We start from the raw sequence: 20,213 nt of genomic DNA, 5'->3' as shown, positions 1-20,213 counted from the left end.
TCACTGGCAAATCTGCCCCTGAGCTGCGCCACCCGGCCAGAGCCTGCCACGCGACCACACTGCCGGCATGGCAAGCTGAGGCTGCGGGGTAGAGGGGACAGCAGGGAAGGGGCTGGGAGCTCAGGGGCCAGGCAGGATGGCCCCGTGGGCCGGATGTGGCCCGCACGCTGAAGTTTGCCCACCTCTGGCCTAGAAACACAAAGTAATATTTATATATATGGATCCCATGTTTGATTAATTAACAATTATCATTTAGCATGGCAAATCCTGTGTTCCTAAGTCAGGGGTGCGCAAACTTTTTGGGCCGAGGGCCAAATCTGGGTGGGGAAATTGTATGCAGGGCCGTGGCAGGGGGTTGGGGTGCGTGAGAGAGTGTGGGGTATGGGAGGGGGTGAGGTGTGCGGCTCCAGGGTGGCAGCGGCGCGCACCAGGGTCAGGGCAGGCTCCCTGCATGCCTGCCCTGTGCCCAGCCCAGTGCTGCACCCAGAAGCGCTGCGACCCCTCGGAGAGGGGGGACGGAGAGCTCCGCATGCGCTGCCCTTGCCGCGCCTCCAGGTACCTCCCCCAAAGCTCCCAGTGGCCGCAGTTCCCCATTTCCAGCCAATGGGAGCTGCGGAGAGCGGTGCCTGGAGGGAATACACAGAGCCCTCTGCCCCCCAGCCCAGGGGCTGCTGAGACTTGGTGCCGGCAGTGCCGCGGGCCGGATCCAAAGCCCTGAAGGTCCGGATCCAGCCCGCGGGACGTAGTTTGCCCAACCCTGTCCTAAGTCTTCTAGGAGATGATATGACGATCAGAGGACATATATAAAGGTAAGTCAACTCTAAAACCACTATCTATACAAGTAGTAATCTCACACAGATACCCATTAATAGTACTGTCACAAGTTCATCCTCTAAAGATGAAACACATCTTGTAAGCCATAAAACAAGGAATTGAAAGAAGCCCATAGGATACATAAAAAAAATATATATGTGGAATAACCACCTGTGGAACGATATAATATACAAGTTTCTAAAGATGATTCGTATATTGTATAGAAATATTGGCAGATATTACGACAGTTTTATGCAAATGATTCTGAACAATGAGACTTACAGTACAGTGTCTGCATCATATTCACAAGTGGATACATAAATCAATTACTACTGTATTTTCAAAAAAGGAAATATCTGGTATCAGGAGAACAACAACTTACGAAAAATCTGAAAAAAAGGAGCTATACTAGTAACACACTGGGCACTCGCACCTTCCAGCTAATATAATGTCCAAACAAAGACAGTTTTAATTTGAAATTACATTTCATGACTGTCAACTCTTGAGAGGTTTCCATGAAGTCCATAACATCTATAGCGAAGACTTAAAAGGGAGCTGCGTCTTCACAGATCACTGATGTGTCTAATATAATCCTTGAGAACAGATGACAAAGCTAAAACTACAGTTTCTTCTGAAGATACGAGGTTGCATAATAATGAATTGCACAAAAAACTCTAGTAGTTTATATATAAATGCTGCAGGAGAGATGACCAATATATATCTCCTATCCAAACAGATACTCAACTCTTCAAAACAACCCCATTATAATCATCCTTGAAATAAATAATGACAAAGGGTCGTATTAATATTACATGACTGGAAATTGCTAGCTAGAACCATGACTTTTCATCTTGAAGACAGCTTTCTGACAAGTAATGTGGAACAGAACCAATAAAAATTAAATGAAATGTATACACTCTTACCAAACGTTGTTTGACTAACATGTTCATGATGACTCCTTCCCTGGGAAGCCATCTTTTTTGCATAAGCATCAACCCACCAGGGTTTGTACTTCAAAACATGCTGAATGACAACATCTTCAAAAAAGTCAGCACTGGAGAAAAGAGTCGATTGTTATTTATTTCAATGTATAGTACACATACAAAAAAACACCAATCCCAGATTCTCTAGTGGCATGCACTAAAAATTAGAGCTCTCAAGCAAAAATTACAATTAATTGCGCAATTAAAAAATTAATCGACTAATCACACTGTAAAACAATAATAGAATACCATTTATTTAAATATTTTTGGATGTTTTCAACATTTTCAAATATATTGATTTCAATTATAACAGAATACAAAGTGTACAGTGCTCACTTTATATTTATTACAAATATTTGCACTGTAAAAAACAAAATCGTATTTTTCAGTTCACCACATACAAGTACTGTAGTGCAATCTATTTATCATGAAAGTTGAACTTACGAATGTAGAATTTTGTACAAAAAAACTGTTCAAAAATAAAACAATATAAAATTTTAGAGCCTACAAGTCCACTCAGTCTTATTTCTTGTTTAGCCAATTGCTCTGACAAACAAGTTTGTTTACATTTTCAGGAGATAATGCTGCCCGCTTCCTGTTCACAATGACACCTGAAAGTGAGAACAGGCATTCACGTGGCACTGTTGTAGCCGGCATCGCAAGATCATAGAATCATAGAATATCAGGATTGGAAGGAACCTCAGGAGGTCATCTAGTCCAACCCCCTGATCAAAGCAGAACCAATCCCCAGACGGATTTTTTGCCCCAGATCCCTAAATGGCTCCACATGCCAGCTGCGCTAAAGATTCACATGTCCCTTCATTCTTCAACCACCATTCCAGAGGATATGCATCCATGCTGATGATGGGTTCTGCTCGACAACAATCCAAAGCAGTGCAGACCAACGCATGTTCATTTTCATCATCTGAGTCAGATACCACCAGCAGAAGGTTGATTTTCTTTTTCGGTGGTTCGGGTTCTGTAGTTTATTGCACTGGAGTGTTGCTTTTAAGACTTCTGAAAGCATGCTCCTCCACACTTCATCCCTTTCAGATTTTGGAAGGCACCTCAGATTCTTAAATCTTTGGTTGAGTGCTGTAGCTATCTTTAAAAATCTCATATTGGTACCTTCTTTGCGTTTTGTCAAATCTGCAGTGAAAGTGTTTTTAAAATGAACATGTGCCAGGTCATCATCTGAGACTGCTGTAACATGAAATATATGGCAGAGTGTGGGCAAAATAGAGCCAGAGACATACAATTCTCCCCCAAAGAGTTCAGTCACAAATTTAATTAAGGCATTATTTTTAACGAGCCCCATCAGCATGGAAGCATGTCCTCTGGAATGGTGGCCAAAGCATGAAGGAACATACGAATGTTTAGCATGGCTGGCATGTAAATATGTTGCAATTAGGGATGTAAAATGTTAACCAGTTAAGCAGTAAGCATTAGTCTTACTGGTTAACCTGCCTTAACCATTAACCTCCAGGCCTGCCAGCCCCGGCAGCCCTGCGCTGGCCAGCCCACCGACCCCAATGGCCCTGCACCAGCCAAAGCGGCCCCAGCTGCGCCACCCAGAGCAGTGCCACCCGGCCAGTGCAGCCCCAGCTGCCAGCCCTTTAATCGATTAACCGTTTAAGCAAAATATTTTTAAATAATTTAAATGGTTAACTTTTTAAACAGTATTTACATCCCTACTTGCAATGTGGGCTACTAAAGTCCCATGCAAATGCCTGTTCTCACGTTCTGGTGACACTGTAAATAAGAAGTGGGCAGCATTATCTCCCATAAAATTTGTTTGTCTTAGCGATTGGCTGAACGAGAAGTAGGTCTGAGTGGACTTGCAGGCACTAAAGTTTTGCATTGTTTTGTTTTTGAGTGCAGTTATGTAACAAACAGATCGACATTTGTAAGTTGAACTTTCACAATAAAGAGAATGCACTACACTACTTGTATGAGGTGAATTGAAAAATACTATTCCTTTTGTTTATAATTTTTACAGTGCAAATATTTGTAATAAAAAATAGTAATATAAAGTGAGCACTGTACACTTTGTATTCTGTGTTGTAACTGAAATCAATATATTTGAAAATATAAAAAACATCCAAAAATATTTAATAAATTTCAGTTGGGATTCTATTGTTTAACAGTGTGATTAAAACTGTGATTAATGTTTTTTTAATCATGATTAATTTTTTTGAGTTAACTGCATGAGTTAACTGCGATTAATTGACAGCCCTACTAAAAATACAATCACATTAAAAACAAACCTAACCAAAATCAGCTCCTTCCCTCGACACCAAAAAGTAATTAAGCAAAGATTAGATGAAAACCTAAACAATACACTCCTTTTTCCCACCCCTAAAGCTTGGGGTAATAGATGCGCAATACAGGGAAGTCCTGAATGTTGACAAATTTTGGATCAGTTAAGAGGAAATAGTTTCCAAAGCTGACAGCCCTTACTGCCATGCTGCCAGAAAACTCCATTTCACGGCAAGGGGGCTCCAGCTCAAAGCATCTCTGCTGACTGCAGAAATGGCAGTGTTACACATTGCAAGGTGGCTTCTCAAGTAGGCCTGGCTCAACTCATTTAGGGCTCTATAGCAAAATAGAGAACACATTTAGAAATCGCTGCACCATCCCCATTTTTGCCAGTAGCTGGAGATGCAAAGGCTGGGGCCTGGATTTCCCTGCAGGGTGTTGCCTCTGGACCTCCTTAGAGTGACACCATCCCCCTCCACACTAGCCATTACCTTGTATACCTACCTAATAGGTTTAGCCTACAGCCCAGTACATGCCTAGCAAAGTTTTCAAGCCCTGCACTTATGAGTCACTTGTTTCTATGTTTTGTCCATTTTCTCTCTCCATTATTATCCAATGGACAAAGGATGTACTGTTAGAGGATTTTCAAAAGTCCAAGTTTTCTGCTATCATCCTATCTTGCCTTTCAGGCCAAACAGCAATGAAACAAACAAGAAAATTTAGGACTACAATTCATGGTAAAAATGCAGGAAATATTTCTTAATATTTATTATGAGTACTACCCAAATTTTTTAAATACAAAGTACAGTCTGTCTTATTCTTATAGTAATAAATAGCAGGTTCTTTTAATGTATTTAATGTATAGCCCAGCCTATTTTTTCCCTCATAGACAGTATTTCCTGTTTGCCTCCACTGCTTTAAGTCTGGCCTCTAAATGGATCACCTTCCCTTCCACAGTCATTTTTCCCTTCATCGGAGCCTCTCAGTGGTGTAAGGCAAGAGAGAATTCTATTACAAAAAATCCAAGCTTTGAGAGCTGCCCACAGAATAAAAAGGAAGAGGGAGATTTAAGTATTTCACAGAATGTTATAAAAGTATTATTTCCCCAACTGCTAAGTCATCTCCTTGTTTAGTATGCAGCTGCGGTACACACCTCCGTTATTTCCACAGCAGCTACTCTCCTTTATAACCATGAGGACAATTACAACTCCAAGAGAGAAATATGAAAGCTGCTTTTTCCTGGAAAATGCAACTGACAAGAAAGGACACTTGGTGTCTAGGTGCAAATAAGTGATGGTCACATTAACACCACCCTATACCGAAAACCTACCGACCGCTATGCCTACCTTCATGCCTCCAGCTTCCATCCCGGGCACACCACACGATCCATTGTCTACAGCCAGCACTGAGGTACAACCATATCTGCTCTAACCCCTCAGACAGAAACCAATACCTACAAAATCTCCATCAAGCATTCTCAAAACTACAATATCCGCACAAGGAAATAAGGAAACAGATCAACAGAGCCAGACGTGTACCCAGAAGCCTCCTACTGCAAGACAAACCCAAGAAAGAAACCAACAGGACTCCACTGGCCATCACATACAGTCCCCAGCTAAAACCCCTCCAACGCATCATCAGGGATCTACAACCCATCCTGGACAATGATCCCACACTTTCACAGGCCTTAGGTGGCAGGCCAATCCTCGCCCACAAGACAACCTGCGAACCTGAAGCATATTCTCACCAGTAACTGCACACTGCACCATAGTAACTCTAACTCAGGAACCAATCCATGCAACAAACCTCGATGCCAACTCTGCCCACATATCTACACCAGCGACACCATCACAGGACCTAACCAGATCAGCCACACCATCACCGGTTCATTCACCTGCACGTACACCAATGTAATATATGCCATCATATGCCAGCAATGCCCTTCTGCTATGTACATCGGCCAAACTGGACAGTCTCTATGGAAAAGGATAAATGGACACAAATCAGATATTAGGAAAGGCAATATACAAAAACCTGTAGGAGAACACTTCAACCTCCCTGGCCACACAATAGCAGATCTTAAGGTGGCCATCCTGCAGCAAAAAAACTTCAGGACCAGACTTCAAAGAGAAACTGCTGAGCTCCAGTTCATCTGCAAATTTGACACCATCAGCTCAGGATTAAACAAAGACTGTGAATGGCTTGCCAACTACAAAACCAGTTTCTCCTCTCTTGGTTTTCACACCTCAGCTGCTAGAAGAGGGCCTCATCCTCCCTGATTGAACTAACCTCGTTATCTCTAGCCTGCTTCTTGCTTGCTTATATATACCTGCCCCTGGAAATTTCCATTACATGCATCCGACGAAGTGGGTATTCACCCACGAAAGCTCATGCTCCAAAACTTCTGTTAGTCTATAAGGTGCCACAGGACAGTTTAATAATGGTATTTTTTAAACAAATATCAAAATACACACATGAAAATATAAACGCTTGATCCTGCAACCTATGAACCACAAATTTCTACTGATTTCAAAGAATTTAGCCCCACTGTCGGGGCTACAAGACGGTCTCTCTCAGGCTGAAATTTATCATTCCCGTAATTGACATCAGATTAATATCTAAAACTATTTCAGCTGCAGTAAAAACTATTTTCAAAAGATTTGATTGAGTAAAGACACACTTTCTACTCCTTCTGGAGTATGTCTTTGAGAAGAGCTCTGTGGTTAGGAAGTACACTCTTTGTCCTGAAACATGCAGACTGGATTAAGGGGAGTTGACATCTTCTGCCTCAAAGTTTATAGAAACCAAAAATAATTTCTTCCTACTGCAGACTGTCATTTTACCACCAGCAGAAGAGAGGTGTCTGAGGTCTAAACGTGGAAAAGACCCCCCCCCATTTTTAGGGCTGTATATCTATCCATGAGTTTTTGTCTTTTTCTTGATTTGAAAGGTTCAATTTTGAAAGAATCTCCCTGAAAGGCAGAGAAGATCTATTTCTACCCGCCTTACACAGGAAGAAATAATCTGGGAAAGGAGCATCAAGAATTTTGCTTGAGAGTGCGCACCCAGTCTCTGCCTAAATTCTGTGCTCATTCCTCAGAACAAAGGGCTCAATAACAAGGGGATGGGATGTGAGCAATAAATAAAGGGTGACTTAAGCAAAAGTCAAATGATTACAGAACTCAGAGAAACACTGTAGAATCCATCTAAAAAGAGAATGTTTACCTGCTCATGGTTAAGGTGGGTTGACTTACATTGTTACTCAGGAGAAAACAAAACTATGATGTCTACAACCTAAAATGCTGGCAAGGATTCGTTACCCTGATGCTTGAGAGGTCAACTATGAAATAATATTCTGCAGTTCACAGCAGCTCTGCTTGAGTACAGATTGGCCTCTGAGTTTAATTGAGCAGCAAAGTAAGCCTGAAGTGGATGAGCAACATCTTGTGTCGCTGTCACACTTATGAATACCCTCTAAAGTCTAGTGTTATGAGACATGAAGAGTCAGGCAAATAAAAAGTAAACCCATTTTTTTCAAAAGAGATTTTAAAATCCATCATCTATTAAATGGCAAAATACATTTATTTTAGCTGATGTAAATTCACTTCCTCAGGAGGAATAAAGCAGTACTCACAGATAATGATCAGGATCAAACTTAGCAATCTCAGTCTCCAGTCGCTTCTGTCTGCGTCCATCTGCAGGAGTTAAGTCTGGATCCTTAACGTCAATAACATCACTGAGTTCATCCTGGAAAGGCAACAGGAACAAAAAGAATAAATGAGAGTTTAGAAGCGATGCTGAACGGCCTTATACTAAGGTGAGCTATTAGGATGTTAAGTGCCACTACCAAGTCTCCCTTACTGAAAAGCTATGCATTATGGGAAAGGCTGCGATTTAGTCACAGAGATCATGGAAGTCACAGAATCAGTGACTTTCAAAGATCTCCGTGACTTCAACCAGCACCAGCTGTGATCTGCAGAGTCCCCTGCTGCCTGTGGAGGCAAGGAGCTGTGGGGTTCCCTTGTCGCTGCTATGGCGGAGTGACCAGGGAGCTCGAAGCCCACATGGATGGTGGGGACCCCTGGAGCTCCCAGCCCACCGGCAGATGCCCAGGCTCCACATTTTGTCATGGATATTTTTAGTAAAAGTCAGGTACAAGTCACGGGCTTCCATTAATTTTTTATTATTGCTCATGACCTGTCTGTGACTTTTCCAAAAATATCCATAACAAAATCTTAGCCTTAATTATGGGTCATAATACTATGCCTTTCGTTGCATAATTTGTTTTTATGCACAATTAGTATAATTACATTTATTTTGTTTTTAAGACATTAGCCTAAAGTGGAAACAGTAAACAATGAAATAAAAAAAGCTTTGAACTGGATCCAGTATTTCCCCCATATTTTACAATTCTACTGCTTTTTGATTCATAATGTATCTGCTGTTGATTGCATGTTGATTGTAATAATTAAAACTGGGTGCTATTCTTGTTAAATCTACTTCAATCAGTTCTGCTCACCTGCACCACACCTTTTAGATACAGACTGAGTTGCTTAAATAAAAAATGACCAAATGCCTTAGGTGTTTCAAACACTATAAATTCAGTTTGGGCTTTTCTCTTGGTTACAAAGAAAAAGATGCACTATTTTTCATTAGTGCCTCAAGTCTGCAATACCTAATGAAAACTATTGCAATAAAGATACAGACAAAAAACAGGCATTATTGTTCTTGCAAGTCTAGGGCCCAGCCCTACAACACGTTTCATATCCCCAAATCCCCACTGACTTCTACACTCTGCACCTGAGATCGCAGGACTGTTTATGCACAAATTGACACTGTTATTTTTGAAGTGGGCAATCATTAGTAATTTGCAATTTCAATGTAATAATCAAACTAATGGGGCATTAATATGGTGTAATATGTACTTCTGCAGGAATTCCATGGCAACAAATCAATTAATATACGTGCTATTAGAACATGAAAGCTTTCCCCCAAAATTACTTCACTTTTCCACTTTAAGACATAATAATTCATGCAGTAACCAATTTATATGATCTTGGTATTACAGTCAGAGTTGATAGAAGCAGCTAGTACTTCTACCTATTGGTTATTATGTACATAAACAAAACTTTAGTTAGTAAACGGTCTATAATCTACCATAATAAATGCTGTACATATTTGTGATATCTTTATATAATCCTTATTCCCTGTAGGTTGGAATAAATTGGAGATGAACTACAAACAGTCAATAAACAAAGAAACCATTTAGTGTACATTAGCAATGCAGATTTAAGCCTAAAATTTAAGACTTCGATCCAGAAAATTGTTCCACACATGTAGATTCCTGTGCCTGAGCAGTACCCCACTAACTTTACAGAGTCTACCCAAGCAGAACAACTTGGAGGATTGGGGTCAAAGTTAGTAACAGTTTCTTCTAGGCAAATAATACATACACCAATCTTATTTCAATTGTTTTTAATAACTGTATCACTAGTATGAATAATTGAAGTGGCCTTTTCAGTTCATTTTACTCTGAGAACTCTAAAACCATAAGCAGTTTTACTATCTAGTTAATAACTTTATTATTGTGATTATCTGGCATAAACATGTATAGTCAGACAAGAATGCAGTAATTAGTCCAGACTGACGCACTTCTTTTGCAAGTTAGCTGGAACTTTCTCTCTAGACTAAACACATACAACCAACTATAAAGTATATCCTTCAAAATCCACTTTTAAGTTTTGGATATAAATTCAAGGTTTTTTTTACAATTATATTAAACAAGATGTATGCATTTAGCACTAACTCTGAAAACAAAAACAGAGTTTATCAACAAACAACCCACGTATCTGTCTTGTGACTGACTTCACTAATATACTGCCACAGTACTTTGCTCATCTTTACTGAATTTCACCATGTTGCTTTCAGATCAACTCTACAATTGATCCAGGTCATTTTAAATTCTAACCTTGTCCTCCAAAGGGCTTGCAACCCTCGCAGCTTGGTGTCATCTGCAAATTTTATAAGCTCTAATCCATTAACCAAGCCATTAGTGAAAACACTGAATAGTATCAGAACCACTAGATACATCCTGCCAATTTTACTGCAAACCATTGAGAACTACATTTTGAATATGGTCTTTCAACCAGTTATGCACCCACCTTACAATAATCGCATCTAGACCACATTTCACTAGTTTGCTTATGAGAATGTCATGTGGGACTGTGTCAAAAGCCTTGCAAAAAAAATCAAGATATATCTTATCTACTGCTTCCCACTATCCACTAGGCCAATAAACCTGTCAAATGAGGAAATGAGGTTGTTTGACATGATTTGTTCTGAACAAATACATGTTGCTACATTGAACACATTTGAAATATTATTGCATTGCCTTTAAGTCCAACTGAAATCAGCATGCTAGGTCATACCAAACACTATAAACTTAATAGCGGTCACTTTTAAAGAAAAATTACACACCTGCAATCGTTGGAACACTCCTGATTTCAAATTTCCAAACCCATAGCAGCATTGTAAATGTAAAGTGCTTTCTGCAGTTTCATGATAAGGGGTCTGTTCAATTTCCCAGTCAAATTCTTCCTCTTCTTCCTCCTCCTCGGCTAGCTCAGCAGAGGTACCTACAAATGTTTTGTATCACAAAAAAGAAAAGGATCTCGAAGTTACACTTTGACTAAAGTATCAGCTAATGAAAAGATTACTAGTTAATCTATGAATCAGGATTTTTTTGTTTTACTAAATTTTTTAACTATTAGGAAAACTTTTCTAGTATCAGACAACCCTATAGTTTCCAGAGAAAGGAAGGAAAATGGAAGATCGACAAAGGATTTTGCACCATCAACACATTTCAGCAATAACAAAGTCTGCATTCATTTATCTCCTGCAGTTTAGATTATTTTTCTTTAAAATGGCACTATATAAACTATAGTTACAAAGTTCAATGTTATTTTTAAAACTAAGCCATGAAAACTATCTGGGGGACAACGTAGTAGTTGTACATATAAATGTCATCTAGGTACAAAATGCATAAGTATATATTCACTGTGTGCATACGTGTGGCCCACATACCAGTATACAAATTAGTTCCATGTCCTTCTTAGCTAGTGAAAGCCTGTGGGTAAATTCTGGAGTTGTTTTTGAATGTCAACACCTCTATTCAGGAGTGCAAAACATCAGGTGCTGCTGACAAATCTGTTACTTCTGGGGGAATTCTGCACCATTGGGCATGTGCAGAATTCAGATTCCCAATGGAATTTTCTTTTGTCCAGAAAATACATTCTGCTAAAGAGGCGGTAGTTACGTCTTTCACCCACCAGGGGCTGTTATGGCACCAGAACATAGGTCAGCTGCTCCTGGGTGGGAGCAGCCAGTTGCAGATGCTGCTAGAAGATGCTGCGTTTCTCACAGTGCCCTGCTCGTGGGGCCAAGGCATGGGGGGACAGAAAGCATAGGGTACATGGGACTGCTGGGGAGGGCTCAGAAGAGCTAGTTGGGGGGACAGAGGCACATGTGCCTGACTGAATGAGAGAGGCTAGGGATCAGCCAGGGTCTGCATGGGGGAGGGTCCCCAAAATTCCTTATCCCCCACCCCCACCGGAAAAAAAAAATGCTCAATACTTCTCCCGCCCACACCCAACAATCTTCTAGGTTCACTCCCAGGGTCCTTCCAAGCAATTACTTCCCTCTCCCTCAGCTCCTCCACTACCCAACTCCCCCAAGCCTTTGCACTGCTTCTGAGGAGTGCAGGATATACATTTCTTGTATTGTAGTTTAAATGAATTATTACTCCAAGTTCTGTATTAATATGCCTAGTAAGAAATCTATTTGTCAAAGAACATTTCCTGAATCTTTTTTGTTGTCTGTATTGTTACAGACATACTTGCTGACAGGTATTATGAAATAAATTACCAAAATAATTCAAAGTGGCATGATTATATTGTTATTTTGAAATATAAAATATGCATTATTTTGCAGAATTCTAAAATATTGTGCATCAAATTTTTAATTTTTTGGTGCAAAATTCCCCCAGGAGTAATCTGTGCTCAAATGACTCCACTATTTTCTTTAAGAGCTCCCAAAGAATGGTTATGGGTCACTATTCATCTGCACCCACAAGTCTCTTTGGCAGGGTTCCACAGGGTTCTACACGACCCACCTTGTTTGACAGGTCTCTAGATCCATCAGGAGGATCAGAGAGGATATATGTTTATTTGTATGACACCTACATCTAAAACTTTATTTTATCTTAGTCAGCATGACTGAGCTTGGATGAGAGCTAGCAGAAGACTAAAATCCACAGAAGACTGAGATAATGAGCAGAGACTGGAGGAGGCAACTGGAAGGAATGTCAGGTTATATCAGATTTTTGATTGAGGGTCGTGTGTCCACCATCTGTAACTCAGGTTCAGAAGTTGAAGGTTCATGATGGTTCATTATTGCCTCTCGACAGCCAAGTGGCATTTGTTCTAAGAGCCGTTTTTACACATACTTGGCAAAAAGACAATGACTTTATTTTGGATGCAAGCCCCATCAGTTGTGCTTGCTTCTATCACCTGATGATGGGTACTGCATTGTGCTCTACCCTGGATTACACCTTAAAACCATTCAGAATGCTCACATAATCAGTGAGCCACATGCTCTACTATTAAGCAATGTTTCATACAGAGAGACCCTTACGTTAATGCTCCATGCACGATCAGGGCCCCACATTCCTACATGCAATAATGGAGGCTCAAAGACAAACCAGATATACCAAGAGTGAAACTGTGGCCCCCACTGAAGTGAATAGCAAACCTCACATTGACTTCAATAAGGTCAGGATTTCACCCCGAAGATCATAACTTTGTATATTTAACCCCCCCCCCCCCCCACACACACACACACACACGGAAGGAGATATTGTTAATTATTTGGTAAGAAGATAGACAATCACACAATTAACCACATTTATTAAAGCTTTCTTCTATATGTAAGAGCATCCTTAGGTCTTTTGCAGGGGTTGAATCTGGGACCGCTAGATCTAATGAGCTACTATTACTTGAGCTAAAAGACCAGATACCTTAGCACAAAGGCAGCAGCAGAATCTCAAACCTCTATGCATATACAAACACTACAGGGGAACAAAGTATTAGTAAGGGTTATATATTTTGAGAGAATGCAAATATAACTCTTACAAAACACTTTCTCAAACCATGAAAATGTGTAATGCACTTCACACAAGGTAAGTTTTCTTGCTTACAAATTCACCTTACAAACTCAAACAAAAAATCAACTATACAAATTAAACTTTTAAAATATGTTGTATTTTCCAGTGTCAGTAATCATACCTATCTCTTCCACTAATGGTTTAGCTGATCTAGATTTCTTCTGTGCTAACAGAGCCGTCAGCATGTCCAACCCATCAAAATGCTGACCAGGAGCCTCCTTAGGCAGTCGAACTGTAAAAATGCCTTGAAAGAGAAGTTAAAACTTTGTTCAGATGTATAACAATTTAAAAGATAAATGGTGTAAAAAAATGTACAATCATTTCTCCTTATTGAAGCTAAATGTTCGGGAAGCTATTTAGGTGTATTTCACCCAAGGTGCATGCAACTAAAATTTTCCTATGTGTTCATCTCTATGCATTTTTTACAGTTAACCTATGATTTCCACAGAAACCAGATAATTAAATTCTTTTTCAAAAGGTACACAAATGCTGCATCATTATCATTTATGGTGATGTCTTGACACAGCTCATATAACAAAGATAGAATAAGTACATTTTTATTTTTAAACCTTTTTTTCCCCTCAAATAATCAACCATAAGATTAAAGAAAGACACATTTAATATTCTGATGCATATTTTATTTCAGGTGTATAAACATGCCTTTGGAGGCAGCAGACTGTATCTTAATAAGCCCAGGTCTTGGTTACAAAACGTATTCTTGTGGGGCTTCATTTTGTTAATTGAATACATTGTTGAACCAGATAGTTTACAATTTTAAGCCCCAATGCTGCAGTCACTTTCACACACACAGATATTGTACTTACATCTGCATAAAGTCCCACAGCAATCAATGGGCAATGCACAGAGCTCAGCACAGATCTCATTAGAAGATCCAGGCATTAAATTTTGTAAATCTTGAGCAATTTGTATATATATTATTTACCATGAGGCCTGAAAATGTGTCTACTTCCACATTTTGACATCACCATATGAAAGATAATGCAGCTGTCACAGCAAATATGAATATTGCATGGTATTTCTACTATTACTGATTCAACATGAATTATAATTTCTCTCTGGAGCTCAACAAAAACTTTACTAGTCCTGTCTCTACAGCAATACATTACTTTTTGGTGGGATGGCTGATGTGTGTATTTCCATTGATTTCTTTCTTCAGGACTAGCCAGGAGTCTGTCTTGAAATTTGCTCTCTTACTAGTTACTGAAACTTATTCATTCTTATATTTCTTGCAGGCTGAATAGGTTACTGATCTTGGTTTAGTGACTTATATTGTTCATGTCACATTGGAATCAATCATATAGACCTTCCTTTAACAGGAATGTTATGATCTGTATCCATGAGGATCAGCCTTCGATACAGAAAGTTCTATTATGGGAGCCACTCTCACTCGTGGTTGGTCACTCAATGTCCTTTCAGTAGATGACCACCAGGAGCTAGCTCTTTATGCCAGATAAGAACAGAACATGCAAATGTCATTACCTTCCTTCTTTTTAGTTAGCATAACCCATTTGTGTTTATATTGTAAATGTATATAAAACAAACCACTCTGAACGACAGGTTTTAAAACACAACCAAAACCAGGAGGAATCCCAGTTAAACATGCTTTGCTGCAAGTAAATTAAAAGTTCTGTGTAATTACAATGCAGCAGAAGATACAGTAGTACACAGCATGTGTTGTGTTTTTAATAATAATAAAAAAACAACATTATTAACTAATACCTTTGTCCACATTATAAGATGCTTTCTCTCTTCCATCTTCCACAATTCTTCCAGGAAGAGTTAACCTATGGACAAAGATGACATGTCTTATCAAACACCTGATTTATCATCTAATGGCTCAACCAGTTAAAATATATGGCACATTCCGTAAGCAGTACAGAGGATTTAACTACATGACCCTCCTTGATGTTAATGGAAGTCATGCAGCTAAATCCCTGTGCACTACTTTGAAAGTTTAAAGTTTGAGAGAGAATTTGATTTTCCTGTCTCCCCAGCCAGGATAGAATCAGAATCATTACAGAGAAGACATCCTCGGCACTATGTGGAACAGGTAAAGGATTTTGCCATTTCAAGGAATGAAGAGACTTGACCAGGAATGACAAGACAGAAAAATCCTTCTGTTATTTTAGACTAACTGATATACTATTGTCCACCCACCTACTCAACCCCACTTATGGTATATGATCATGTGCAAGAGATGAGAGCTGGTGCTTTGATGCTTTAAGTTCCCATAACAAGAGAAAGAAAAGAGCTGTTAAAATTACACGATACTATAGGTGAAGGGTTGTCAAACTTTTTCAGTGCGGATGACCTCTTAATATTGGAATTGTTTCATGGATCTTCTATACCATTCATCATTGCATTACTTATCCAACATGAAAAAGTAGTATCAGGAATGCATTTAACATATTTTAGCTTCTTTTAATGTGATTTAGCAGCTGGAAACAAGAAGAGAACCAGCACCATGTGACCAGTCAGTTCTCTGCAGACCACAGTATAGGAACTGCAGCAGTAGAATGTTCTGTAAGACACAGATATAAAGTTGATTCTCTTTTCAGTATTTTTATTTTATGAAACTCAAGGTTTTAAAATCCCTACATTACTTGCCTGAGAAAGTAAGGCTTAGCATAAAATTTAAAATCCTTTCCTTCAAAATATACATCAAACTCAGAAACTTTGGCATAAGGTACATTGATTGTTATAGTAAGAAAATCTGGGTCCTGGCTCAGTTCAAATGCTGGAGTTATCATGATGAATGCAGCTGAACAGGCAACCACACTCCCTGTAAAATCCTATTGAAAAAAAGGAAAAAAGAAAAAAAATATTACCTTCACAAAAGAAGATAACTACAAAAATAAATACACTTTCTACAACAGCATCTCAGCTTGGAGGAGAATGTGATACCTTCTATACACACATGAACAGAACATCTATGAACAAAAGAACTGTTTACATTTTCATAGTCAAGAATTGCAAAACAATCTCTTTGGTTCCTAATTATAGCTCTTTAATCAAACCAACTAAATGAAGATAAATTCCAGAAGTATTTTAAAGTGCCAAGCATATTCAGTATGTAAAGCACAGAGCTGATCGTGATAACTTTTGGTTAATTAACTACCTCTAATAATCATGTCAATGGAGAAACAAAAGAGTTTTTAATTTTAGCAAGAAAAAACATTCCAGCTACTTTGTTGTTGTTGTGGGTTTGTTTTCTGTTTTTTTTTTACACTTATACAATGCAAAAGAAATCCTGAGCCCTACTAACATCATAATTAAAACCCGATAAACTTGGTAGAAGTATAATCCACTATATGAGGTGGTACATGACCAATTTACTGATGCTTATGACTAGTCATCGTAATCAGAATTGGATAGAATTCAGTATACAATATTTGAAAATTGATTCCCATAGGGAGGCCATTGATCATGGTGTGTACTATTTAATCCATTATTATTCAATTCCCTTCTCCCATGCACACTTTTTTCCCCCCAGAAGAATCTTTATAAAATATTTAGGAATATGGTAGGAAAAATGGAAGAGGTAGAAGATGGAATTGATATAGTTCATGGAACTGACTTGCTATTGCACATATGAGTGAGTGTTAGGCTGCCCTGTTTGATTTCAGAGTTCCTAAGACCTGAGCTCTGCTATAGCCAGGGCCATCCTTAACCACACGCAAACTATGCAGCTGCACAGGGCACCAAATTTCCCGGTGCCCTACACAGCTGCGTGCTGCTCCAGCGGCCAGCCCGATCCCCCGGCCAGCTGAGCAGGCCAGGAAAGCTGCCCCCACTCCCACTTCCCCATAGCTCCCGCCTCTGCTCCGCTCCTCCTCTTCCCAATCCTGCTCCATCCCAGCCCCGCCCCCACTCCACCCCTTCCCCTCAGCTACCTGCCGGGGGACGGCAGCAGGGGTCTGGCACACCCTGCATTTACCAGGCAGCAGGAAGTGGAACGACCCAGCCCCAACCTGCTCCACTCCACCTGCTTATCCTGGGGGATGGTTTACCCCTGCCCCCCACAGACCTTGGGCGCACCCCACAGACCTTGCCCCCCACCCACGCAGAGGCCTGGGGCTGCCTCCCCGCGCGGAAGGGCTGGCTGTGTAGGGCACCACAATGTCTAGAGATGGCCCTGGCTATAGCAGTTGAAAAAAAAGATCAGTCTAGTAACCTGATGTGTTTTGGCTCCATTGCATTAGCACATCACAGTAATGGAATCCTAACAATGATTAAAATCATAAAGGCAGGAAAAGTCTCAGTACGTGTAATCTCTACATGGAATAATTTAGATAGTCATGAATTTAATGAATGGCTTTTATGTAAGTATCTTACAACAAATAATGAAAAATTTGACATGGACCAACTACACATATCAACCAATTTTTTGGCTTCCTGCAACACTAACAGTACTCCTGACTTTTGAAACACTGCATTCATTCCTGTTTTTAAAAAAGCAGATTATAATTTCCCAGGCGCTAAATGTTACATCTGTAAATTTTATTAACTTAATTAAATAAAGTTTGGAAGAGAATTGTCCATATGATGGAAAATAGACTAACGCAGAAAAAGAACATTTAAAAAAATCACTTAAAAGTATGCTTTGAATATGACAAAGAATCACAGTATCAAATTACTCACAATTTCACAACCTAAAATTCTGCTGAGCAATGACGATATTAACACCTCATTGCACATGTAGAGGACTGTAGACTCTGAAGTGTTGAAATCCAATATTACAGAAAACAGGCTGAGAAATATGAGCCAGATTTATGATATATTAAAGCACACCCCTCAAGAACTGGGGTGGGCACACTTTTTGGCCCAAGGGCCGTATTTGGGTGGGGAAATTGCATGCAGGGCCATGAATGTAGGGCTGGGGCAAGGGTGCGTGAGGGAGTGCAGTGTGCAGAAAGAGACTAAGGGCAAGCGGCTGGGGCGCAGGAGGGGTGCGGGGCGTACGAGCAGGCTCAGGGCAGAGGGTTGGGATGCAGGAGGGGGTGTGGAGTGTGGGAGAGGGCTCAGGATAGGGAGTTCAGGTGCAGAGAGGGGAGCAGAGTCCAGGGGGCTCAGGGCAGGGGGTTGGGTGTGGAGAGCAGCAGGAGGCTCAGGGCAGGGGTGCAGGAGGGTTCAGGGTGAAGCAGGGGCCTCAGGGCAGGGGGTTGGGGTGCAGGAAGGGGCTCAAGGAAGGGGGTTGGGGTGCAGGGTGCAAGCTCCAGCCCAGCACCGCATACCTTGAGCGGCTCCAGGGTGGCACTGGCCCACAGCAGAGCTAAGGCAGGCTCCCTGCCTGCCCTGGCCCCACGCCGCTCCCAGAAGCGGCCAGCACCATGTCTCTGCGGCCCCAGGGGGAGAGGGAACAGAGGGCTCCATGCGCTGCCCTTGCCTGCGGGTACCTCCCCCAAAGCTCCCATTGGCCACAGTTCTCCTCAGAGCTCTCTGCGCACACACACACCCCCGCCAGCGGCCGCAGGGACATGATGCCAGCTGCTTCTGGGAGCAGTGCAGGGCCAGGGCAGGCAGGAAGCCTGCCTTAGCCCCGCGGTGCCACGGGGGTAGCAATCCCGCGGACCAGATCCAAAGTCCTGATGGGCGGGATCCGGCCTGTGGGCCGCAATTTGCCCATGCCTGCTCAAGACAGACAAAATAAGGTCATTTATGCTATCTTTTAGTTTTTTCACAAATATATTCTGCATCTATAGGTCTGTCAATCCATAAATAGCAGTTTTACACCTACTGTGACATTGCAGTTGCAGGGCACCATCACTATGTTTAATCAGAAGTACAATACTCTATGCCAGGGATCAGCAACCTTTCAGAGGTGGTATGCCGAATCTTCATTTATTCACTCTAATTTAAGGTCTCGCGTGCCAGTAATACATTTTAACGTTTTTAGAAGGTCTCCTTCTATAAGTCTATAATATATAACTAAACTATTGTTGTATGTAAAGTAAATAAGGCTTTTAAAATGTTTAAGACGCTTCATTTAAAATTAAATTAAAATGCAGAGCTCCCCAGACCAGTGGCCAGAACCCAGGCAGTGAGAGTGCCACTAAAAATCAGCTTGCATGCCGCCTTCAGCACCCATGCCACAGGTTGCCTACCCCTGCTCCATGCTGTATCAGAAATTCATTTCAATTGAGTATTTCCTATCAATGTCTTTTTTGTATAACAACAGATATGGGAAGTTGGTTAACACCCCACAGACAAATGTCTATCTTTTAATTCTTCCCCAAACTTCTGTGTGACCATTTTTCATTTTCAGAGACTACAAATTATAAAACAAAGAAAAAAAGTATCGTTTCTTCATTTTTCTAAAGCACACGTTCATTCATAGACCAATAAGAACTTTTCTTTAAAAAAAAAACAAAACAAACTCTGAAACTCATATCATGCATTACAAGTGCTCTTTTCATACATGAATCATATGATGTATTTCAGCACATTCGCAAAGAAAAAATTTAATTATGTTCAAATCATAGTTTGTGGTCAGAGTACACGGATGTCACTTCTGTGTTAAGAAATTCGGAAAAGCTACTTTGAAACTCAGTCTCCAGTCCTGCAAAGATTTATGTCCACAAGTAGTCTCACTGAGCTCAATGTCTGCAAAGTGTTTGCGGGATCAGGGACTAAATAGTTTTAGTTGACCAGTAATGTTTAACTGGTCAATATCAAGTTAAATAAAAAATCACATCTGGAAGCAAAAAAGGAACTGCAACCATCCAGGGAAGAATTCCCCCAATGCTTGACTACCATATGCAGATTTACGCTGCTTCCCTTACAGTTCCAGGCATACAGAGCATTCTTGAGGTGTCAGAAGAGAATCCATAGTACTGAGCAGGAATCTAGGCTGCAGCAGAACCCATTGCCAGCCTGCATAACGCTGCTGTAAATTAGTGTCCCACAGCTGGCCCAAA

General features: G+C 40.6%; 1 protein-coding gene across 5 annotated transcripts in view; it reads right to left on the bottom strand.

The window, feature by feature from the left end:
• Positions 1 to 20,213, bottom strand: part of SHQ1 (SHQ1, H/ACA ribonucleoprotein assembly factor) — a 106,859-nt gene that overhangs the window by 83,256 nt on the left and 3,390 nt on the right. For all 5 annotated transcript variants that reach the window (XR_005583217.1, XM_039483045.1, XM_039483044.1 and 2 more), the window contains exons 2-7: positions 15,904 to 16,088; positions 15,016 to 15,080; positions 13,397 to 13,519; positions 10,533 to 10,690; positions 7,690 to 7,802; positions 1,737 to 1,867 (exon numbers count right to left, since the gene is read on the bottom strand). Coding sequence is in view for 4 of the 5 variants with exons in the window: in XM_039483044.1 (XP_039338978.1) it covers positions 1,737 to 1,867; positions 7,690 to 7,802; positions 10,533 to 10,690; positions 13,397 to 13,519; positions 15,016 to 15,080; positions 15,904 to 16,088 (775 nt within the window). In the remaining variant the exon portion in view is untranslated. The remainder of the gene's footprint in view (positions 1 to 1,736; positions 1,868 to 7,689; positions 7,803 to 10,532; positions 10,691 to 13,396; positions 13,520 to 15,015; positions 15,081 to 15,903; positions 16,089 to 20,213) is intronic.

The sequence above is a fragment of the Mauremys reevesii genome, linkage group 7, assembly GCF_016161935.1.
Source record: "Mauremys reevesii isolate NIE-2019 linkage group 7, ASM1616193v1, whole genome shotgun sequence".
Lineage (NCBI taxonomy): Eukaryota > Metazoa > Chordata > Testudines > Geoemydidae > Mauremys > Mauremys reevesii.
The sequence above is the reverse complement of the archived record's forward strand: the minus strand, read 5'-3'. Positions and strand labels throughout refer to the sequence as shown.